At 41.6% G+C, this 25,603-nt stretch overlaps 1 protein-coding gene across 2 annotated transcripts in view; it reads right to left on the reverse strand.

The window, feature by feature from the left end:
• lrrk1 (leucine-rich repeat kinase 1) overlaps positions 1-25,603 on the reverse strand; it is a 179,891-nt gene that overhangs the window by 78,431 nt on the left and 75,857 nt on the right. For both annotated transcript variants that reach the window (XM_038692603.1, XM_038692602.1), the window contains exons 12-21: positions 25,271-25,341; positions 20,566-20,695; positions 19,333-19,445; positions 18,085-18,299; positions 15,803-15,967; positions 11,868-12,040; positions 11,629-11,749; positions 3,245-3,404; positions 719-897; positions 513-610 (exon numbers count right to left, since the gene is read on the reverse strand). In XM_038692603.1, coding sequence (XP_038548531.1) covers positions 513-610; positions 719-897; positions 3,245-3,404; positions 11,629-11,749; positions 11,868-12,040; positions 15,803-15,967; positions 18,085-18,299; positions 19,333-19,445; positions 20,566-20,695; positions 25,271-25,341 — 1,425 coding nt within the window. The remainder of the gene's footprint in view (positions 1-512; positions 611-718; positions 898-3,244; positions 3,405-11,628; positions 11,750-11,867; positions 12,041-15,802; positions 15,968-18,084; positions 18,300-19,332; positions 19,446-20,565; positions 20,696-25,270; positions 25,342-25,603) is intronic.

A 25,603-nucleotide genomic window follows, 5' to 3' on the forward strand; every position in this document is an offset into this window, starting at 1 on the left:
GATAATGAGATAATAGATAATAACTTTAATAACTGACTAAGTGTCAGACACTTAGATGGAGGAGTTATAAAGCTTGATGACCACAGGCAGGAATGACTTCCTGTGGCGATCAGTGGTGCATTTTGGGGGAATGAGTCTTGCACTGAAAGTGCTCCTGTGTTTGAGCAACACATCATGGAGTGGGAGACATTGTCCAAGATGACATGTAGTTTGGACAGCATCACAACCTGTTGAGACAGCTAATTGTTAGGTATGTAGTATATGAATGCTTTGTAGTTGATAAGGTGTTTGAAGAGTTTCCTATGTGGCAGCTAGTTGGTTGTTAAGTGTTTGGTAGGGTGATAACTTCAAGGCAAGTGCCACGGTGTTTGTTCCAGGCATTTTCTAGGGTTTTTGCTGGGGCACCAGGCTAGACAGTTGTTATGGTGTTATCGGTAGTTGTCTGACTATTGCTGGCAGAGAATCACCATTTGTATCGATTGAGTATCAGTGAGTTTATAGAAACATTTTACCTTTTGTTGCCCACAGGAAGCGCAATCTCAAACTTGGCTAGAAACTGGAAATACTGTTCCTCTGTCTGCTGGGTGAACCCTGTTCCTACTAACAGCATCTGCACACAGACATCATTACTACACATCACCACAGGAAGCCGGTATCATCTAAACACACAGAGCCAAAACCTTTTTTTAAATTAAAGCTGCTTGAAGAATGTTCTCACCCTGAGGTCTTCAGCTCGGATCACGCCATTCCTGGCTACTGAGCGAGAGGACTTAAGGTGCATGATCCTCTCCAGGCATTCTGAAAGCCACACAGGACACATGAAGTAGAGGGTACACAGGCCATGGCTGGTGTCAGGGAAGTGCAGCAGAGTCCCCGTCTCTATTAAGAAGCTGATGGCTGGATGTGGTTTGCAAAAAAAAGAGGAGAGCCATAAGCATTATGTTCCATTTTGAATGATGTAGTGAAGGTGGGTGGGTGGTTTTAAGGTGCTGTAAAGAGCAGTCATATGCAAATTAAAATAAAGAACTAATGTCCAGTGTTGCTGATCTATGGCGTTTTTCCATTACCAGTACCAGCTCAACGTGCCTCGGCTCGACTTGGCCGTGCGCCGTTTTCCATTGCAGATAGTACCCAGAGATAGTACCCCTCAATGTAGCTGGTCTTCATAGCGACGCCACACACAACTGCCCCAACATAAGGTTCAATGTGACACACACACACAGCTTTCTCTTTTTTAAGTTAAAACGTTTCAACCTTCCTCAGAATGTAAAGACAGATAAGCGGTATGAAAACCTTCCAGCTGTGTTTTCCTCTGCCGTTGTTGCTGCAGCGGTCTGTGTGACGGCGGGAGCAGAGGGCACGCTGGACACGCTCCTCCCGCGGGTTGGCGCAGGCTTCCCCCGCAGCCACTTGCAGAGCTCCTCAACTCCGAAAATATTCAAGCACATTTTTGTTCCGCCATCACTTCTCGTAAAACTGTCAATATTGGAAATCTCATCTCAAAACAAAAAGTGGATTTAGTGATGAAATAAGGAAAATTTTAAAATTTTAAACTTTCTGCTGCTGGCCTCTGTCAGCATGCAATGATGACGCAGTGAATAGTGACGATTCTCTCTGACCAATCAGTAGCCTGCTGTGTTTTCACATCATATTTTAGTATTGTCTCAGGTCGCTTGTGATGATACAGTGATACGAAAAAAAGACCTGGAAGCAGGTACAGGTACAACTTTTCCACAAACCAAAGTGAGGCAAAGCGAGGTGAGGTGAGGCGAGGTGACGTGAGGCGGTACCGTGCAGTAGAAAAGGGGCTATAGACAGTAGCCAATCACCTAAACCTCCTTCTTGGATCAGAATGCGCACACACGGCACATTTACAAGCTTGCTTTGGAACTCAACAATAAGTATTTATTTTTATTTTTGTATTACACAACCACTAACAAAGAATACAGGTTAATTAGGACTATGTGCCAGAGATCACTAATCACGGAGTATGTGCGAACTCTGATCAACATTCCCATGCATGCTGCATGGGTCTCCTGCCAACATTTGTCAATATTTACTTCTAATATAATAATAATAATATAATAATAATAATAATCCTTATTTGTAGAGTACTTTTCAAAAACAAGTTACAAAGTGCTTTAACAAGTGTGAAGAATAATACAAAAAACAATAATACAAAAACAATACAAGATAAGAGCATGAAAACATTGAAAAGACTAAAATACAGATTAATATAAAATTAGTAAAATAGAATAAAATAAAAGGGATAAAATAAAGTCAAATAAGATCGGGAAAAGCTCTCCTATAAAAGTATGTTTTAAGAAGGGACTTAAAAGAGTTCACTGACTCAGCCGACCTGATTTCCTCGGGCAGGCTGTTCCAGAGCCTCGGGGCCCTGACAGCAAACGCTCTGTCCCCTTTAGTTTTCAGTCGAGACTCTGGAACAGACAACAGACCTCTGCCCGAGGATCTCAAGGTACGTGCTGGTGCGTATGGGACTAAAAGTTCAGAAATATAACAAAGCGAGAGGCCATGAAGAGCTTTAAAAGTGATCAATAGAATTTTAAAGTCAATTCTAAAACACACTGGGAGCCAGTGTAATGAAGCTAAAATAGGAGTAATGTGGTCATATTTCTTTGTTCTGGTTAAAAGCCTGGCAGCTGAGCTCTGGACAGTCTGGAGTCGATTGATAGATTTTTGGGTTAATTAATTAATTGCTATTATTTTGACTGGTGGTATTGGAGGGAACAATGATTCTTACATCATTATTCTCATTTTCCCTGCAAAACATGATTATGATGTGATTTTTTTTTATTTTATGGATTTTGAACAAAGATGTTTTCTCTGTAAAATATGATGTGTGGGCCAGGACATGCAGGATTACACTATTTAATTTAAAATGGAATTTTTGACTCCACTATCACCTGTAAATATTGCGCCTGATTTGAAAATTGCAGTAGGCCAAAATTTGAATGAACTGTTCAGCCCTCTGATGTCATCAATATGCAAATCAGCATATGCCATAATCTGGTGCCTTTTAACAACTTTTGGAACTAGTGCTAGCTACTTTAATGGAACAGTGCTCTCAGGGCCAATCAGTAGCAAACACAGTGCTGTCTACAGGTTTTGTGGTAGCTCACCAAGGTAAACAGGAAGCTTTCTCAAATTAATACTGTCAATCCACTTTACAAGGAAATGCTACTAGTTAGTTGTTTGAAAAGTCAAACAAAAGTCACAGTACCGGTCTGCAGGTCCTCATAGTCCCTGATGTCACTTCCTGGGTTTTGTTCAATGAGACGGTCCAGTTGGGCATCAGTTAGGTATTGGACCTCTCCCTCAGCATTTCTCCTCTGCTTCTCTGCTACCACTGCTTCCTGTAGCGTCAGGTAGCTCTTGGGGATCTGGTGGAGGAGACGAAGGTAAAAATCTCTCTATGCTTTAGAATAACATTTTTAGTACTTGAACATTTTGACAGGCTCATGATTTAAACTAAGAATCTTTTGGCCAAATACATTAAAATAAATGCATCCTTGTTCAAAAGGGACACCACCCCTGCTCCCAGGGGAAAATACAAAATAATCAAATGAATTCAACTAATGAGTCTTATTACTTGACTCATAATATCCTCTACACTGATCCTAGTCTCTGTTTTGGATAAATACTCAGATAAAAATGTTATGGTGGCAACATGCACCATGAAGACGGCGCCACAGATGGCCGTCTCTGGATTATGCTCCGTAGTGCTTTTTGTGTTTTTGTTTATATATTCTGTTTTCTGCCGTCCCTCTCTGGTAACTTTACCAGAGAAGAGCTCTTAAATATTGGACTTTCAACTGCTAACACTATTCCACCACTCTTTATCAAACCTGGAACTTTCTCTGAGTTATAAGTTGGAGGAGCAGCAGCTCTGTTTGGGATCTACCGGAGACGCCACAGGGGAAGTTTTCTATCTCACCAACCTGTTCCAGCTTCTCCCCTCTGGTAGGCGCTACAGAGCACTGTACGCCAAAACCAACAGACTCAGAAACAGTTTCTTCCCACAAGCCATCACTCTGATGAACAGCTGATTTCTGACTCAGTGTGTCAGGAACAATTCCTGTGCAATTACCCAGTAACTCTGTCTCTAATCAGCCAGCTGTTTACTGGTTTCCACTTTTTTATTCACCATTCTCTATTTCAGAGCTCTTCCTACTGTCATATTGTCATTTTGTAGATACTGTATACCTAATCTACCTATCTCAACTTCATAACACCTGCACATAATACTTATACATTCCAGCATCTTTAGCACTATGCTCCATCGCACTCTTTACACGTGTACATGTATGCATGTATGTGTGTGTGTACATGTCTATCACATACACCTAAAACATGTACATAATCATAATAATAATAATAATGATAATATTGTTTCTGTTTATTCAGTTTATAGTTTCTATATATGTGTTCTTTATACTGTAGCCTATGTCTGATTTTATTATTGTATGAGTAAGCACACATATGAGTACACATAAGAGGAACGAGTTTGCCCGTGGCGTATCATCAAAAATTCGTGTGTCGCCATGAAACAGGAATTTATTATAACTTCAGTACACATGCTCACATCTGCACCAAATTTGATATGTATAATAAGAGTCCCGCCCTGAACATATCCATATGCCAATATTCACTCAAAGTCATAGTGCCACCTGCTGGCAACAGGAAGTGACACGATTTACGCTGTAATGTACTACTCCTAGCAGGTTGGACGTATCAACGTCAAAACTGTCCTGAATACCCTTCACACATTGAGGAGGCCATGTTGTAAAACTTGTGAACTCTCTGTTAACGGCGTGCCGGTGGTATGGCAGCGAAGTCCCACGCTTCGCCATTACACAGGAAGTTGTTGTAACTTGACTATACAAGCTCAGATCTGTACCAAATTTTACATGTTTAATAGCAATCCCGCCCTGAACACATGTACACGCAAAACATTTACCTATAGTCATAACGCCACCTACTGGCAACAGGATGTGACCTTCAACGAAGCAGCCCCCGCAGCACATTTTACCTACATATACAAAATTTCTGTGACACATGTATCATGTCCCGACGTACCAAATATCCTCTTGGAGCGATGCCCTAAACCCAACAGGAAGTCAGCCATTTTGAATTTTATGGTAATTTTTGGATGATTTACACTCTCCATACTTTAACAAACTCCTCTTAGAGAATTAGTCTGACAACTTCAGATTTTTGCTGTTTAGTCTAATCCCACTGATAATTATAAGATGTACAAATGATGAGTTTTTGTGAAACGGCGTGGCGTCCCAAATCAATGAATCGCCATGAAAGAGGAAGTTGTTGTAACTTCAGTGTACATGCTCACATCTGCACCAAACTTTACATGCTTGATAACAGTCATGCCCCGAACACATCTACATGCCAACATTCAGTTATAGTCATAGCGCCATGTGCTATGTAGCGCCACAAATGCGACACAGGAAGTGATGATTCAACACATTTGTGAAGCGTCCGAAGCGCATGGCAAATTCACAGCCTCACTGGCAGAGCTCCAGAATACCACTTTCTCGCTTGGTCGCTCTCTAAATTTGAATAAAATTTAATATTTTGCTGACCTTATGGTATGATAGTAACATGCGCTTTACTAAAAGTATGCTCTGTGTGGGGAGCACACTGCCTCATGTATCGATGTAAAAACATTTCATAGTACCAGCTTGAGAAATATGAAGATTTGCAGCCTTTCTTTCTGCTGTTACAGCTAAAATGGCCAACGATAAGTGTCTGTGTTAAGTGATAACTGTTTGCCAACACTGTTCAACAGATTCAATTAAAAAATGTCATTTACGCCAGCGTCACCCAAATGTGTCAAATAGCGGAACAAGACACAAACAGAGTGGGAGGCAAGTCCGTCTCTCCACAGATTCAGACCATGCCAAAATAATAACTAATACTACAGGAGTGTTTATCGCTGCGGATATGCAACTATTCTCGGTGGTAGAGAATACAGAATTTAAATATACAGTCAAAGCTCTTGAGCCACTCTCCAATGTGCCTTCAAAATGTGCATTTTATTTAGACTGCACTGTATAAATCTGCGTAGTTGAATTATCAGCCGGTCAGAGTCTTGTGGTCATGGCCATACGGCCAGTATTTGATTACCTTAACTTTTACAGTAAGAATTATGAAAATAAAAAATGAATGACTTGAATTGATTTCCCAGCTGTTCCAGAAATATACTGACCCTACAACTAAGGTAACAAACCATGAATTTTGTGTACCGTTACGCCCCTAATACATACACACCCTTACTGTATATATACACATACATATAAGATAAACATTTCATTATATACATCTATATATAAGAATAAACATTTTATATTTAATAAAAATATAAATATATTATACTACTAACGGAGGACTCCTATGCTAATTTCAGTCCCTCCCAAATCGATCATCTTGTTGATAGTGCTGCAGGCTCGCTGCGAATGACACTCAACTCTGTAGCCCCTCTAAAAAAGAAAATAACAAAACAAAGACGGTTAGCTCCATGGTATAATACTGAAACTCGCAAATTAAAGCAAATATCGCGGAAACTTGAGAGGAATGGGCGTTCCACCAAACTGGAAAATTCTCGTTGGCAAGATAGTCTTAAAACTTATAGGAAGGCCCTCCGTAATGCCAGAGCAGCGTACTACTCATCATTAATAGAGGAAAATAGGAACAACCCCAGGTTTCTTTTCAGCACTGTAGCCAGGCTGACAGAGAGTCACAGCTCTATTGAGCCAAGTATTCCCATAGCTCTCATTAGTTACGACTTCATGAGCTTCTTTAATGATAAAATTCTAACTATTAGAAACAAAATTCACCAAGACCTGCCCTCAACTGGCACCAACTTATCTCCAAAACTCAGGAACCTTAGAAACAGCTGTAAAACCAAATATATGTTTAGACTGCTATGCTTCCCTCAATCTTTACCAACTAACTTCAATAATTTCTTAATCTAAACCATCAACCTGCCTCTTAGACCCCATCCCAACTAGGTTGCTTAAAGTGGTTTTACCCTTAGTCAGCACTTCTATACTAGATATGATCAATCTATCTTTATCAACAGGCTATGTACCACAGTACTTTAAAGTAGCTGTAATTAAACCTCTTCTGAAAAAGCCCAAACTTGATCCAGATGTTTCAGCCAACTATAGACCTAAATATCTAACCTTCCATTTCTCTCTAAGATTCTGGAGAAAGCAGTTGCTAAACAGCTGTGTGACTTTCTACAGAGCAATAGTTTATTTGAGGATTTTCAGTCAGGATTTAGAGTTCATCATAGCACAGAGACAGCACTGGTGAAAATTACTAATGACCTCCTTATTGCATCAGATAAAGGACTTGTCTCTGTACTGGTTTTATTAGATCTAGTGGCATTAAAGGAACCGCTCTAAGATGATTAGTCTTGGGGCTGATAAGACTTATCTATAAGATAAATTTCAGTTTGTACATGTTAACGATGAGTCCTCCATGCACGCCAAAGTTAGTCATGGAGTTCCTCAAGGATCTGTCCTCGGACCAATCCTCTTCACTTTATATATGCTTCCTTTAGGCAATATTATCAGGAAATATTCCAGAAACTTTCATTGTTATGCAGATGATACTCAGTTATATCTATCGATCAAGCCAGATGAAACTCATCAGTTAGCTAAACTTCAAATGTGCCTTCAGGATGTTAAAACCTGGATGACCTGTAATTTCCTAATGTTAAACATGGATAAAACTGAAGTTATTGTTCTGGGGCCTAAGCACCTCCGTGACGCATTATTTAAAGATATAGTTTCCCTTGATGGCATCGCCTTGGCCTCCAGCACCACTGTGAGGAATCTTGGAGTTATCTTTGATCAGGACATGTCGTTTAAGTCTCACATTAGGCAAATTTCAAGGACCGCCATTTTTCACCTATGTGATATTGCAAAAATCAGGAACATCCTGTCTAAAAATGATGCAGAAAAACTAGTCCATGCATTTCTTACTTCTGCTGCTGCTCTTCAGCTGATCCAGAATGCTGCAGCACATGTTCTGACAGGAACCAGGAAAAGAGATCACATTTCTCCTCTCTTAGCTTCTCTGCATTGGATTCCAGTAAAATCCAGAATAGAATTTAAAATCCTTCTTCTCACCTACAAAGCTCTTAATGGTCAGACACCATCTTATCTTAAAAGCTCATAGGACCTTACTACCCCACCAGAGCACTGCGCTCCCAGAATGCAGGGTTACTTGTGGTTCCTAGAGTCTCCAAAAGTAGACTAGGAGCCAGAGCGTTCAGCTATCAAGCTCCTCTCCTGTGGAACCAGGTTCCAGTTTGGGTTCAGGAGGCAGACACCATCTCCACATTTAAGAGTAGGCTTAAGACTTTCCTCTTTGATAAAGCTTATAGTTAGGGCTGGCTCAGATGAGTCCTGAACCATCCCTTAGTTATGCTGCTATAGGCCTAGACTGCCGGGGGATTTCCCATGATGCACTGAGCTCCTCTCTCCTCTACTTTCTCTCCCTCTGTGTGCAACCTCATCCCATTATTGCATGTTACTAACACAACTTCTCCCCTTTCTGGTAGTCTTGTGCTTTCTCGTCCCTCTCCTCTCTCCTCCTATCACTTCCTGCAGGTGTTTCTGGCTCTGGAGCTGTGGAGTCTGGATCTGTGGCTGCGGGTCACCTGCTGCCCCCGTGTTCCTGCTCGACACCATCTGCTACAATTACTGTTACTAGTCCTATTGTTATTATTGTTATTATAATCATTAACATTACGATTATTATCATTAACACTATTATAAATATCTGTACCATTTTTCATTCAGTCTATAGCAACATCACCTTTACTGTCTGTACCTCTGTGTGTATATTGTGTAGGCTGCCTCCCTCCTCTCTCTCTTTCCTTCCATCCCTCCCTTTCTTTCTATCTGTTCCTCTCTTGCTCTCTCTCTCTCCCTCTCTCTCTCGCTCTCTCTCTCCCTTGCTCTCTCTCTCTCCTTCACCCCAACTGGTCGAGGCAGATGGCCGCCCACTCTGAGCCATGGTTCTGCTCGAGGTTTCTGCCTCTTAAAAGGAAGTTTTTCCTTGCCTCTGTCGCCTAGTGCTGCTCTTGGTGGGAACTGTTGGGCTTCTGTAAATAGCATCACAGAGTATGGTCTAGACCTGCTCTTTTATGAAAAGTGCTCAGAGATAACTGTTGTTGTGATTTGGCACTATATAAATAAAATTTAAATGAACTACTGCTATCAGTATAAGTAGTGTTCCACATTATACGTCTCTGTGTGGATGACGGACTCTCTCTCCGACATATCTGCATGGATGAAGGCTTGCCACCTTCAACAAAGACTGAACTCTTGGTCATTCCAGTCAAGCAATCTATCACCACAAAATCAAACTACAAATTGACTCCTCAACCATCACTCCAACCAAAGTGGTGAGAAATTTGGGTGTCTGATGAACAGCTGTCCTTTTCAGACTATGTTGCTACTGTCTCTTGGTCATGCCGCTTTTCTCTATACAATATCAGGCCCTACCTCACTCAGTATGCCACCCAGCTTCTGGTACAGGCCATGGTTATCTGTCGCCTCAACTACTGCAAAGCCCTCCTAGCAGGTCTTCCAGCTTGTGCGGTGAAACCCCTACAAATGGTTCAGAACGCAGCAGCGCGTCTGGTTTTTGATCAGTCCAAAAAAGACTCATGTCACTCCATTACTCAGTGACCTCCACTGGCTCCCCATGGCCTCCTGAATCAAACAAGTCAGTAATGCTACTAGGTCTGCACCCATCTACCTAAACTCAATAATACAAGCTTATGTTCCTTCTCATCCATTGCGCTCCTCCAATGAAGGCAATCCCAGTCCCAGCTGTTCGCATCTGTGACACCACGATGTGGAACGAGCTACCACACGCCATCGGAGCAGGGGCGTCCCTCTCTAACTTCAAGAAGCTCTTGAAAACTCATCTCTTCCGAGAACACTTCCTCTTATAACACCTCTAACCTCTTACATGCACTTCCTGTGCTCTTCTTATTCTATCCCCTTACAATTCTCTTACGAGGTATTTATGTCATTGATACCATACTTGCTATTATCTCTTACTAGTATTGATTGCTGCTGTTCCTTGTATCTATTGTCAGTTGTAGATCTCTTACTGTATTAATGCTTTGTTGGAGCTTGTATGTTGTTCCTGAAATCTAAGTCTGTCAAATGAGTAAATGTAAATGTACTTATGTTTTATGAATCTGTATCCATCCTACAGATGAAAATCTTGTAATTATATAGTGAAGACTGGCTGTATCCAAATCTTTTACTTTTAAGATTGGTGATTTTCAGGCTGCTGTATGGGATGAGATATTGCTCTCTCATCTTAAGCTTATTCAAATATCAGAAAAACCAGTGGATCATTTCAAGAATGTTTTGTCTTCAAGCTCTACTCCCTGTTCCTGAAAACTTTCAATTTTGGAGATACAACAGTGACACACAGTATGCACGTAGTACTGTATGTATTCAGTAAGCAAGCCATGTCTCTCTGTTAGAGTGAATATGAGTAAATCAGCTGGGCCTGATAACATTCCTGGCCATGTACTAAAAATTTGTGCCAATCAGCTAGTGGATGTTATTGCTGACTTTTTCAACATCTCACTATCTCATGAGAGGGTTCCCACCTGCTTCAAGAAAGCCACCATCATTCCTGGACCTAAAAAGTCTGCAGTGTCTTGTCTGAACGACTGCCGCCCTGTGGCTCTCACCCCCATTCTGATGAAGTGCTTTGAGAAACTGGTTCTTCAGCACATAAAGAACAACATCCCAGCCACCAGTTTGCTTTCAGAACCAACAGATCCACAGAGGATGTCATCTCCACTGCCCTCCACTCAGTCCTCACACACCTTGAGAAAAACAACTCCTACATCAGAATGCTGATCAGCAAACTCAACACTCTGGGTTTAAATACAACACTCTGCAACTGGATATTAGACTTCCTCACAGACCCCAGTCTGTTTGGATTGGCAGACTCACCACCTCCACTCTAGTGCTCAACACATATTTCTTGAGGAAGCTTAAGAAGGCCAAATTCCCACGCCAAGTTCTTGTCAGCTTTTACAGAGGAGCAACAGAAATCATCCTGACTGGAAACATCTCTAACAACATGGGATGTGCAGGGCCCAGGACCGGAGGGCTCTGCAGAGGGTGATTAAAGCCGCTCAGAAGATCATTGGTACCCATCTCCAGAGCATCAGTGATATCAGTGAGGTGTCTACACAGAGCCCAAAGGATACTAAAGGACCGTACCAACCACAGCCTGTTCACCCTGCTGCCTTCTGGGAAGAGATATAGAAGTTTCTGCTGCTACACCACCAGACAGCAGAGCAGCTTTTCCCCCAAGCTATCAGACTCTTAAACTCTAATTCATCCTCAGCACTGCTCCAGTGATTATAGTTTAACCTGGTGTTTGAAGCAGATGTAGCAGAAGGGAGTTACAAAACTCAATTTCACTCTATAACTTGTTATATTGTGACAATAAACCTACCTATCTTAGTCCAAACTGTGAAGCTTTCTCAACACAGAGACACAGTGTGGAGCGTGAGCAACCACACTCACTTACCAGTCTGCCCAGCAGCTTCCCCCCACAGGCTGTGCTGCTGCCGTCCTTCATGGAGAGAGCCACCTGGTAGATCAGCTTCTTCAGCCCATCCAAACCCTCCAGGGTTTTACAGGACACTTCACTGAGGCAAAACACACACAAGCACACTGATACTGGTAACAATGCAACAACTGGAAAGCAGCATAAGCAAAATGTGCAGCTCCTTATCAATATAAATAAACTGTAAAATGTGTGCTTACTGCAGGTGTTTCCAGGTTATATCAGGGTAGCCGCTGGCTCGAGCCCCTGATGGGGATCGGCAAAGAGCCAGAATATAAGCTTTTAGCGTGGCCAGCCTCTCAGTGCGAAATTTGGTGTTAATGAGATCCAAGTGTGTTCCCACAACCACCACTGCAGAGTTGGGTGCTCGTGCCTGTAGGCCAAGCACACAGATAACATATTTATTCAATGTGTATTGAAAGAAAAGAAAGAAAGAAAACACACAGATTTAATTTGTTAACTGTCATCTTTTTATATTTTGAAAGACAACGTTATTAATCCCTCTGGGGGAAATTCAGTTTTTACACTGTTAATATTTTATACATATGCATTAATGTCAGAGAGATGTCAGAGAGAGGGGGGTGGCATGTCATTGTCGCCACAAGCACTTGGTTCAGTGGTTCAAGTCCTTGCAGGAGGTGCACTGGCACCTCTCCAGCTACCAGTCCACGCTCTGTATGACCACACTGGTCCACACTGGACTCAAACTGGCGACCCTCTAGTTCCCAAACCAAACCCCCACGGACTGAGCTACTGCCATCCTAACTGCACACCAATTACCACATAAAGCAACCCGGTGAACAGCAAAATAAAAAGCAAGTGAAAGTTCATTCTTGACCTTGGAAAAAGGTTCGACACACACACAACAAAAAAAGTTAACTCCAACCAGGGTCTAGCCTTTCCCACCACTTGTTATCTTCCTCAGCACGTTGCGTTTGGCCAGTTATCATGGAGATGTCTGAGCTGTCATCATATCTAAGTATTGAACTTCAGTCACATGATAACTAGTGCTCCTACTGTATATTGATGAAGACTGTGAGTTGCAGTTGAAAACTCGTGTCTGACACATGTTTTAGCTGACATATGCAACAGGCTAGATGTGTCAATCAACATCTTAAGAGTTTTTAGCATTACAGCACTACAGACAGAATCAGGCGTTGACATCTGATTGATACTGGTTAAAATGTGTTCAACACATTCCATAAACAGGAGCCTGAATATTTATTATCAAACTTTTAACAGTAAAAAGTAAAAAATGGAATGTATTCTTAAGGTATTTTAATTCCTTAAAATGCTCTCGTTTCTTGTTTTGCTTTTTTTGTTGTTGTTTTCATTTTATCACAGCAAGTACCATAACTACCGTACTATTACCATTTCAACTGAAGTTAATCTGTTATAGGAAGACTGACCACATCTTATAAAATGTCTGTTTTTTATTCGTTAGCCTGATCAGCAGGCTAGTGTTGTGAACAAGCCAGTGCGGGATTGATTATTTTATATTAAAAAAAAAGGAATAATCCGAAATCTCTCTTTGTCTCTCCCTGAGAGACAAGGAGGGGGGTTGAGATCAACCCTCAACAGACAGCCGAAGTACCCCGAAGGAGGGGGTGAAAAGTGAAAAGTGCTGTTGGGTAGTTTCAGCTATAAAACCTACCACCTCCGGTGAAGTTGAGATAACAGACTCTATACATGACTATTAAAATGACAATATTAACATTACACAGAGACTAACTTCAGCCTGAACCAGGCGGTGAGGACTACAGCAGCCATAAACTAAACGACCTCTAAACACTCCCAAGACCAAGAGGGCAGGGTAACCATGGTAACGAAGTTCCTTTTTCAGATTACCTCAGACATGAAAAACCCCCTTCTTCAGTCTTGATTCTGTACCCCACCAAAGAGCCATTCATTTGGACTCCTAACATGCCCTTTCACTTTCACATCTAGGTGTGAGAAACTCCAGACGCCAGAGAAGGACGCTGCCCCAAATTCCTTTGTGTGGACAAATTAATACTGTCTCCTTATAACTTGCCTATTACCTTGTTTAATTAAAGAATCTTTGTTAAGTTACTTAGCAGGTCTCTCCACTCCATTTGAGTAGTTACATTACCATGTTGTTGTTGTTGTTCAAAAGAAAAATCCATAAAGAGTTAATTTTGCAGTGCTCTTTAATCTACAACAATGATCACTGACATTCCTTTAATTTATTTTTTAACTAATGCTTTATCCCCAACACTTTCTGACACTTCCTTTAGAAATGATATGATACAGAAATATTATCCTGTGCTACTTGATTAATTTTCCAGCTCGAATTTAATGTTAAATAACCATTTCTTCCCTAGTGAGAGGATCAATGGTTCTCTCGTGGAATCCGTGTCCCAAAGAGGACAAACTAAGTATTACAGGTCCCTGTTTCTTTAATGCCTCTCCCGCTGTTTTAATGTATCACTCTGTATTTTATTGTGCATAATCTGATGCCATGTTCGTGTAACTTGCTTATATATTCTCTAAGTAAGAATGTTTAACTGCCAGTAATATCCAGGAAATGTTTAGTCAAGTGTCTTCATCTGCTGTAAACTTGAAAAATGTGTTTAACCGAACAATTCTAATCGTTACAACGGTTAATTGTTTCCCTCCTTTATCAAATGCTTAAAACTAAGAACGGTATAACTGTTTATGACATTTAAGATTTTGATTATGGGAAGGTATTTGATTAAAATACGCAGAAATAGACATTTTAAAACCAGGTTAGCAGACCGTTTCAGTCGCACAACTCTGAATCAAGAACGACCAAGTTCTTTTAAGCTTTATTCCGTCAAGTTAACTTTTACTGCAGTAGCCTAAAGGACATCATAACCCACGAACCAAGCCAAGCTAACAGCCTACCACTGCAAGTTTTCTTCAACTAAGTTAGCAGCCGAAGGGCGGACCTCTGAAGCAATTCCCTGGCAGAGACAGCGACCGGCCGACGGCTTGTTAAGCCGTCTCAAGCGAGAACGCGCGAAACTCAGCCAGAGTGGAGCCGACCGAACACCAGACGGTGGAGAAACCATAAGCAGTAAGAAACCAACGGCATTCTGTGGTTGAGTTGTTGTCCAATAGTCTTTTAATCCATTAGTTTAATCCTAGCCAAATTTAACCTAGTTATTATCATAACTTGTGTTTATTAGTTCTCCTTCTCTCTTAGAATCAAATCCTTCTCCACAATAACTCAGACCAACTAAATTCACATTGAACTGCACTACATTCTCATTGTGTGCATCCTGTTTGTTTAGCCATTCTTTCTTTCTTTGATGTATATTTAACCGCACTTATATACACCTTTATTTAGCTAATAAATTTCACCGTAATCACAGGAACTGTGTGTGTGTATTGTTTAACTCCAGGTCACTGTAACGGAGGATTTCCGCCTTCGATATGAGATTGACTGATTGATTAGACTGATAATTAAATAATTACTACTAACTGATCATGAGGAAATAATTGCATAATTATTAAGCTATACTTAAGGTTCCTAAAGCCTTCGGCAGACAGCAAATCTTTAGGTGGTGCCCGAAAACGAGAGATATATGAATTATTATTAATATTTCTGAATATTAATATTCATAATTGTTATTAACAGTAAAGTAGGTATACTACACTAGGTTAGGTTTAAATAGAAACGCTGGATTAAAATGCGTCTGGGACAGTGACACATCAAAATGAGATTGGCAATAACAAAGTTACAACAGAGGAACATTCACTCCTATCTGTTTCGAACACCATGGTATTTAATGCTGTAAACTAACCACAAAAATCAGTAGGAAGAAAAGGGAAGGCAATATTTAATGTTCCAGTTAGTAATTAGGCTTCAATGAACCCTTTCAGTCAAATGATGCAAGCTGTCACCATCTTCCACGTCATTACATTTCCATTAAATGAATTGGACTGTGGTTGGTTTATGTGGTCTGACAACCAAATGATTTCTCTTTAAATCAGATTTTTGGTCCCTCCCAATGAAAACCCTTTGTTCAGCACTGCCTGGTTCTCACAGTCAAGACCTTCCCTTTCTGACCCGCTCACACTTAATTACAGCTGGAAGCAGGTTCTCAGGAGGTCTGCAGAAGTGGGCGTGTGTGCGTGAACTGAATTTCACCTCTATGTTGAGCAGCCATGTCTGCAGGCTGGCCACAGCCTCCTCTCCCAGAGCCAGGTTCCAGATCACCATGTACAGGGCCTTATCAGTGAAGAAACACTGGTTCACTGTGGACATGCTGGCCTGACCGCCAATGTCCCACACGTTGAAAGCCACAGAGTCCTTCTGTGTGTGACAAGACGAGAGCTAAGTCAACTACAGAGGGAGCTGGAAAAAGGAAAAAGTGATGAGTCAGGTGCAACTATCTGAAAGTCATTATTGAAGATTCACTCCTTGATTTTGTTATAGCTTCTAACTGACATCTGCTGAATGGACTGTCTCTGACTGCTGATTATTTTCTCTATTACTCGATTGTAAAAATTCTGAAACTAGATATAAATCTATTATAAATGAATATATTTATTCTGCCATTACAGACAAAATGGAGATGCAATGAAGAAAAATAAGCTATATTTTTAATGCAATAAACCATCAAAACCATCATCAAATAGATTATAATGCAACTGAATATCTTCTAATACACCTGGAATGCAATTGTAACTGTAAATCTGATGATAATAAACAGTTATCATACAATTTTATTTAAATATACCAGGTGAATGTCCATATTTTGGCAATATTTACTGTTTAAATGTTGACTTTTATTGAGAGTTATCTTTAAAACACTATTTCTGTCCATACAACCACGTTCCAAATAACAAAGTTTCCAAAACATTGAAATATTGATAAAAACAGTGAATATTCATCAACATTCCTGTCATCAAAAGCACTCCCATGCTTTACAGCATCTTTTCATGCATCATGAGGTCTATTCAACTCTTAAATCCTGAACCCTATATAGACCCTTTCCCATGTTTTCAAGTCATCATACTCCTTCAGCTACTTCTTCACACAAACTTAAGCCAGCAATCCACTTTACAATATTCCACATTTTCATACTTATTGGTATTATTCAATTTTTTAATTCCATTCTTACTAATTCCACCCTTCCCAACTATTCATAGTCCTACACTTTTTCCTGCATTTTCCAACCCTTATTTACTCATACATTGTGGGAAAAACTTAAATTCAAACCCTATGATATTCCATCTCTTTCATACATTATTGGTATTATTCAACATTTAAAGCCAGCAATCCAGTTTAGTGTCAGCCTTTTAACAGCCAGCAGTCACACCACAATTTTGTCAGAAATTGCTTCTCAAGTTATAATTATTCCGCCACATTGAAACTTCATTCAAACATCAAAATATTCAGCTCTATTAGGATATGCAGTGTACAAGTTTTGTCATTCATGCCTTTCATACTTTCAGAAATAATTAACATTTTCCAGTTCCAGTTTCACTTAAATAAATGGATGGATGATTGTTCAAATCTTTACTCTCTACACTAATTCATAATTTCAACAAGAAACTCCATTCAAATGTTCAACATTTGTCCTACATTCTGGGTAGTATTCAAGTCCTTATATAGGCAAGTCCCGCCACTCAGCAGCCATCTTGGTAACGCCTCTGGCAGTTTTTGTGGACTAACAAGATCAGGCCCCTTTCTAAATGAACAGGGAGAGAGCCATAACTGCACTTTCAGTGGTCACTGGGACATAAAAACGGCATGAATAGAATCACTTAGAGCCTTTTAAACTGCTGACCAATCACTTTCTGATAAAAACCACTGAAAAACACCCCGGTATTTTCTAACACATATTGCAAGTACTGCATATCAAATCTGGCACCTTCTCACGCAGTATTTTAGCAGACATGTAGTTCATCTGTTCTGGTCACACACCTGCCCCTTGCCGCCACCACAACATCTGAAACTATTGCAAACCTCAACTGTTTACTTACATCAGTGGAACCACATGACTGGCTTAATATGTTTCCCTGCTCGGCTGTTCAAAAACAGACAACTGGCTTTCTTGCGGGAGGGGTGGGATATGTGCATACAACTGCAATCTTAGGTGTTACAGGCTTTCCCCACAGAGTTCTATTCAGGATTCTTTTAGTGGAGTCTCTTTTTTTAAATCTACTCTGGTAGTATTCAACTTTCAAATCCCATTAAAACTTTTCAAAATATTAAACCTAGAGGCTACAGTGCCCTCTACCATCAGTGTATGACTGAGAATGGGGTGATCGTGATGTAGTGTGAAGCTCTCTCAGTGGTCAGAAAGACTAAAAAGGCTCTTTGTAAGTACAGAGCATTTACCATGGTCTGATCTCTTGACCATATACTGTGTGTCCGTGCAATGAATGTACAGTATATGTATGAGTGGTCTGCATTTTCCTCACGCTATTTTTGCCTCTGTTGGGTTTGTCCAGCTCCCAGGTGGAGGTGGAGATGCTGCATTCTGCTGGGGTGAAGGGGGATGCCCTGCCTGTCTGCAGAGCCTCTAGAAGGGTTGTCTTCCCCTGCCTCGGTGGACCAATCACAAGCATCTTCAGCAGTTTAAAAGGCTCTGCCCTTCGAAGGTGTGCCCGGAGGAAAGTCAGGACAGACGCAGGACCTGAAAAACCAGAGCGGTCAACATCCTGTTTTCCGGGTGTTGGAAATTACATTATCAATTACCAAGAAACTATAAACACAGGTGCCACTGGTGCAACAAACCAAACACATAGTTACATTGACTCAAATACTTTGGGTTTAGCTGTTAAGAATATTAGATTTTTACTCATTTACATTTATCTGACTGCTGCAATTACTTGTCATTCAGAAGATTATATATAACCTATTTCAAGTGTGAAATTGGTTATATGTGTTTGTTGTCAGATGCTACATATGACTACCAAACAGTCCATAAATTAAGAAACAGGTCAAGAAACACAAGCAGTAAGATGATCTGATGGTTGAAAACAAGCCTCCAGGTTAGACTTATTTCTTTCTTTCTTATTTCTTCTATATCTTATTTAAAAGAGAAATCGAAGGCTGAGACAGTCCGTTCAAACACCAATCACAGTTTACAGACCCACTGCCTGCTTGACCAACTGTACTTATTGTAACTGAGCACACTCTTTTTCCTGTGCAGAGAGGGAGGATTGCCAACATTTCAGGTGTGCTCGCTTTCAGTTTGATCTCCAAAGTGGTTAATAAAGTCTGGATAACCTGATGGCTTGTTTCCAACCTTTATGTTGGACTGCTCTTAAGAGATCTCATCATGTTCCCAGGTCTCAGCTGTTAACTTGGTGAGTACAGTACTATCATAGCTGATAGAAATGATGGCCGATACGCTCGATGCGATAATAAAACCTAGGTTGTAGACTTTAAAGTTTGACTTCAAAGGATAGGTTCAGTGTTTTCATAGTCTTAAATCACTAGTCAGGTGCCTATATGAGCATTAAACAGGTTTTGCTTTCTACACTCCTCCTGTTAAAACTGTTCATTAAGAGATCCTTTGCTAATTGTCTTCAAGTGTTAGTGGTGTGACTGCTGTCCTCATTCTTTGCAAAAATGTACTGAAAAGTTTATCTGAAGTTAATGTGAGGCCTCAGCAATCCTATAAGGATTGTCACTTTAAATCTTTAAAGACAGTTAGACAGTACCTTCTTGTCTTATTTCCCTGGGGACATTAGTAATGTTGAGGTCTTCAATGTCCAGCTGCCACAGGTTGGAGAGCTGACCAAGCTCTGCGGGAAGCTCCCGGATTCCAGGATTACTGTTCCCAGAGCAGGTGAGACAACATGGGTCAACAACTGACATTAAAGACAGGACGTTCAAAGGTACCTACCATCCAAATTTGATCTTGTCAGTTTTGAATAACTTAATAAATTAAATTATTCCTGATGTCACTAAACTATTTATACCTCATAGACATTAACCGAAAGAGCCGATAAGGTCCCTAAACTCCATCTTAAGAAACAGTCAGATAGGTATATCGCCAAAGTAATTTTTAGCAGCAACAGAAGAATGTTCTCAATCTTAACCTGTCTAGATCACAATGGTAACTTATGCTGCACACGTAACCTTTGTTATTTTATGTTCAGAGTTTCGTCGCGCTTTCACCACTTCTTTTCCTGAAGATATTCTGTATGAGCGAAAGAGATTCTCAGCTGAAGAAATACATTCCATATGCAAACCTGCTGGCTGTACGGTAGTAATACCACCAAACAAAGACGTGCACTTACAGTAGTACAAACTGTAGGTGTTGCGTAGCCATGGGAACCTACATGCATTCAGTTGGTGATGCAGAAAATGCATACTGGTGTTTTATGCTTGGTCCTGATTTGCTAAAGTCCGTTTTAGACTGCTGGTGGTGCAGCTACAACACAGATTAGAAGATTGGTTTGTTTATTGATACTTACCACAGACAATCTTCCATCAACAACATTAATTTCACTTTCATTTGGCCAAAAACTAAAGTGATTTCCAAATGCTCTTCATTATGGGGACAGTGTAAGGCCTAATGAACTTCTTGAGTAGGTCTCTCATGTTTAAATATCAAGTTTGAAGTTTAAAAACTCTAACATGCTGCTGTGATGTTACAAATAACCAGAAGTGCATTGAGTGACTACAGTCAATTTTATGGAGAAATGTTCTAGCAAACAGAAACTCGTTTTACATTTTTATCTTGACCACTGACAGACAATAGTGCCCCTTACAGAAAAATAGTTATAACTGCAGCAGATACTGAGAATCTGCACCGCACCTCTCAGATATAATTTGTCAACAGTGGAAGAGATGAAATACACAGATCTGGGGATCATAACTTGATAAACCTTACCTTAGTATTATTGGTGTGACAATATGAAGTTTGGCGGACAGACAGAGGGACTCACTTGGAGAGGTAGAGCTCAGTGAGGCTGTGCAGACCACACACGGATTGGGGAACACACTCCAGCTGGTTGTCGTTCAAGAAAAGCACTTCCAGTGAATCCCGCAGAATCATGGGAAACTCTATCGGACACACTGCAAAGACAGAACCATGCAGAGGGCTATAGCATGCATAAACACATACAGAAAATCACTTGATACAGTTTATTATGTATTAATACTGGACTTGTGTTTGGCTTAGTTTGTGCCAGACATTTCTAAAGAAAATGAAAAGTTAGCAGCAACTCCCACAGAACTGGATTCTTGGCATGATGCAATTCCTTTGAAATAGCATGTGAAACATTTTGTAATACTACTACAAATAAAATAGAGCATTACACAATAACTATGTATTTAATAAAGCTGCATGATTTCCATTTTTTCAGATATGAACATAAGGATTGACCCATGCTGGATTCACAGGACATTTATCCTTCCCAGGATCTTTTAAGTGTTTAGTGAACTCAGCAACAATCATTATACTGTATTTTACTAGAATCTGTGGACTGCAGACATTGCAGATATTTTTATGACTAAGTGTGAGAGGTTATAAGGCGGAAATAATAAATAGCAGGTAGGCAGGGGTTGAGCAAATTATAATTTCCCCCAAATTAAGCCTGTGAGGTAGGTTTCATCCAGGGTTGTGTTTGTTGGCAGTCATATACAGGCTGAGATTGAGCTGTGTTTTAGAGCAGTGGTTCTCAGCCTGGGGAACAGGACCCCTTTAATGGGTCGCAAGCAGGGGTCACAAGACAATTAAAGGGACAGAAAAGAAAAGAAACACTGTTCTGCTACACAAATGTTCTCAACTCATCAAATCACCTTGGACTCCGTATAGATAAAGCAAAATCAAAATCAGAAGAATCAGAATCAGAAGGAGCTTTATTGCCAAGTACTGTTTTACACATACCGGGAATTTGCTTTGGTGATAAGGTGCTACGTGTAGACAAACATACAGTTGACATAAATAAATATAAAAATATGGATTAGACAATGCAAGTTACATAAGAATAATAAAAAAATTGAGAATAACAACACAAGTATTTGCAGAGAAAGAACAACATGGCAGATATTTACACATGCATTATTCCGCGTTTGCGTTGTGCAGACGTATTGCAACGGAAGAAAGTAATCTGTACATAAATATATAAATTGAACATATAAAAATATACAACAAATATGTGCAATATGTCAGGTTTGTGCATGATATGAAATGTGGGGCCTTGTTAATGAGGCTAGCTGCAGACGGGAAGAAGCTGTCTGAAACAGTTTGTGTCCGGGGTGGGAGGAGTCAGCTGCAATCTTTCCTACTCGCCTCATAGTCCTGGAGGCGTACAGGTCCAGAAGAGAAGGAAGATTGCAGCCAATCACCTTCTCTGCAGAGTGAATGATGCGCTGCAGCCTGCCCCTGTCCCTGGCAGTGGCAGCAGCGTACCAGATGGTGATGGAGGAGGTGAGGATGGACTCAATGATGGCGGTGTAGAAGTGCACCATCATTGTCTTTGGCAGGCTGAACTTCTTCAGCTGCCGCAGGAAGTACATCCTCTGCTGGGCCTTCTTGGTGAGGGAGGTGATGTTCAGCTCCCACTTGAGGTCCTGGGAGATGATGGTGCCCAGGAAGCGGAAGGAGTCCACAGTGGTGACTGGATGATGGGGGAGGGTGGGGCTGGGCTCTTTCTGAAGTCCACGACCCTCTACACTGTCCTCAGAGTGTTGAGCTCCAGACTGTTCTGGCTGCACCAGGTCACCAGATGGTCGATCTCCCACCTGTAGGCGGTCTCATCCCCACCAGAGATGAGCCCAATGAGGGTGGTGTCATCCGCAAACTTCAGGAGCTTGACAGACTGTGACTGGAGGTGCAGCTGTTGGTGTTCAGAGAGAAGAGCAGAGGGGAAAGAACGCAGCCTTGAGGGGAACCGGTGCTGATGGTCCTGAAGTCAGAGACAAGTTTTCTCAGCTTAACCTGCTGCTTCCTGTCCGTCAGGAAGTCTGGGATCCACCTGCAGGTGGAGTCAGGCACGCTCAGCTGGGAGAGCTTGTCCTGCAGCAGGGCCGGGATGATGGTGTTGAAAGCAGAGCTGAAGTCCACAAACAGGATCCTGGCGTAGGTTCCTGGGGAGTCCAGGTGCTAGAGGAAATAGTGAAGGGCCATGTTAACTGCATCATCTACAGACCTGTTTGCTCTGTAGGCGAACTGCAGGGGGTCCAGGAGTGGGTCAGTGATGGATTTTAGGTGGGACAACACAAGGCGCTCAAAGGACTTCATAACCACAGAGGTCAGGGCGATGGGTCTGAAGTCCTTTAGTCCTGTGGTCCTTTGTTTTTTGGGGACAGGGATGATGGTGGAGGCTTTGAAGCAGGCTGATCAGCACAGTGCTTCATGGTGGATGGGGAGACAGAGTCTGGCCCAGCTGCTTTGCGAGGTTTCTGCCTCCTGAATAGTCTGTTGACATCCCTCTCTGAGATGGAGAGAGGAGGGGAGGGGGTGGAGCTGATCAGAAGAGTCACGTGGATGATGTTCGACTGACTCTCAAAGAGGCAGTAAAACTGGTTCAGCTCATTTGCCAGGTGAGAGTCGCTGAAAGAGTGGGGGGCTTTGGGTTTGTTGTTAGTGATCTGTCTGAACCTCCTCCAGACAGAAGTGGCGTCGTTTGCAGAGCACTGGTCCGTTAGCCTCTCTGAGTACAGTCATTTAGCATCTTGCACCGCCTTGCTAAACCTGTACTTTGACTCCTTAAACCTGGCTCGGTCCCCACTCCTAAACGCCTCCTCCTTTTCCAACCTCAGCTGTCTGAGCTTAGCTGTGAACCAGGGTTTGTCATTGTTATAACTCACCCTGGTGCGCGTTGATATGCAGCTGTCCTCACAGAAGCTGATGTAGGACGTCACAGCCTCTGTAAACTCATCCAGATTGTTGGTAGCAGTCCTGAAAACATCCCAGTCAGCGCAGTCCAAACACACCTGGAGGTCCTCTACAGCTTCACTGGTCCATTTCCTGTCCTCACTACAGGTTTACAAAGTTTTAATTTAATTTAATAAAGTCTGTAAGCAGGAATCAGGTGGACCATCACGTGATCAGAGTGTCCCAGTGGAGCGCGTGTGACGGCGTGATAGGCACTGCTAACTGTGGTGTAGCAGTGATCCAAAGTGTTCCCCTCTCTGGTTGGACACTTCATAAACTGTCTGTATTTGGGGAGTTCTTGGCAGAGGTTTCCTTTGTTAAAGTCAGCGAGTAAAATAACAAGGGAGTCCGGGTTTGTCTGCTCCACACACAGTATCCGGTCAGCCAGCATGCGCTCTGCGTCCTGAACGTTTGCGTGCGACCAGATGACCAGACCAGAGTGAATGAAGCAAACTCACGGGGGTAGTAAAACGGTTTACAGCTTATGATTAAAAATTCCAGATTAGGAGAACAGTGCTGCTGAATTACTGTAACGTCAGTACTCCAGCCATTGTTAATATAAAAACAGGCACCGCCACCACAAAATAGAAGATGAATAATAGTCTCTTTTTTTCCCCACCAGTAGCCGAAGTTCGTCCAGTTTGTTGCACAGTGAGCGCACACTGGAGAGAAATATTGCCGGTAGCGGCGTGCAGAGTCCCTGCCGGCGAAGACACAGGAGCGACCCGGCTCTTTTTCCTCTCCTGCAGCGCTTCACCGCCTAAACAGTGAGAGAGCCCTTCAACAAAATGTCCAATAATTCCACTGATGACACGAGGAAAGTGGGAATTAAATCCGCAGGAATTGTTCCCCTGATGTTCATGAGCTCTTCTCTGGTGAAAGAGCTTCGCCGAAAACTGAATTAACACACAAAAACAAAACAAAGCGCACCTAACACCGAGGCGGCTATACACAGCGCCATCTTGGTTCAAGTCAAGTCTTGGTTCAACAGGAAAATAATAAATAAATTGCCAACATTTCGTAACATTGGATGTTAAAGAGATCTCACCTAAATGACATGTGATAGCAAAATTTCTCAGTTTGTGGAACTATTGAAAAGCCAGAACAAAATCACACATCTACATTTGAATGTATGTTAACTGTTGTTATTCAGGGACTGAATAATGGCAAAAACAATTAGTTAGTCTCACCCTATAGTCCTGACATAATAGCCAAAGTCCAAATTATTGGTTGCAAGTAAGGAGGAGAAACACTGTGACAACATGATTATGCCCATTTGTATTTACTCGTGCAGTGCACATGGACGTTCATCTGATCGACTTCACACTCAACACTGCACTACTTCGAGTCCTCAGCAATATAACAGCCAAGTGTGGAGTCAGTTGGAAGAACTTTTTGTTTAGCCTAGCTGGTAGTGTATGCGCCCCGTGTACAAATCCTGAATCCAACTTTCAGTCCTTTGCTGCATGTCCGCTTCCTTCACATCTCCTGTCTCTTCTTGACTTTCCTATCCAATTATCGAAGGAGTAGCAAAAAAACGGACCCACAGAATCCGGGGAAAAAATGATTTTGTTGACATACAGTTATAGACTAAAATTTAAAATTCGTTGTTATTGTGCCACCATCTGGCGAAACTGCACCAAATTCGACACTGCACTCCCATGGGTCCTCAGCAATACAACCTCCAAGATTAGATGAATGGTTGTTGAGAACACTGAAAGATGGTCAGACAGACAGAGATGTTCAAATTATTTCCATGTAAAGCAGACCTGGGTCTGGGTCCCTCCTGTTCCATGTAGTCAGGAAGGCCAGCCTCCTGGATTTGGGCCCCTCCTCTGTTCTGAAAGACACAATTTGAAATCCAGTAATTCATCTGCTGAAATCAAGCCAAGCAGCAAACTTCCAGTCTCATCTGTGAGGACATATAGGAAGTAACTAAAACTACAATTCATCGAGTGGCCACTTGAGGCTGGCTCCAAAAAGGGAGCAAATCTTCATTGACCCCCATGTTAATATGCCAACTTTACAGCAGAATAAGACATGTTTACAGCCTGGTTCAAAAGATGGTTTTGGTGTATAAAGCTAATTTTGCCCTTCATGAC

Source organism: Micropterus salmoides, unplaced genomic scaffold, assembly GCF_014851395.1.
Source record: "Micropterus salmoides isolate LMB-PRFRI ecotype aquatic unplaced genomic scaffold, ASM1485139v1 Ms_hic_scaffold_3, whole genome shotgun sequence".
Classification (NCBI taxonomy): Eukaryota; Metazoa; Chordata; class Actinopteri; order Centrarchiformes; family Centrarchidae; genus Micropterus; species Micropterus salmoides.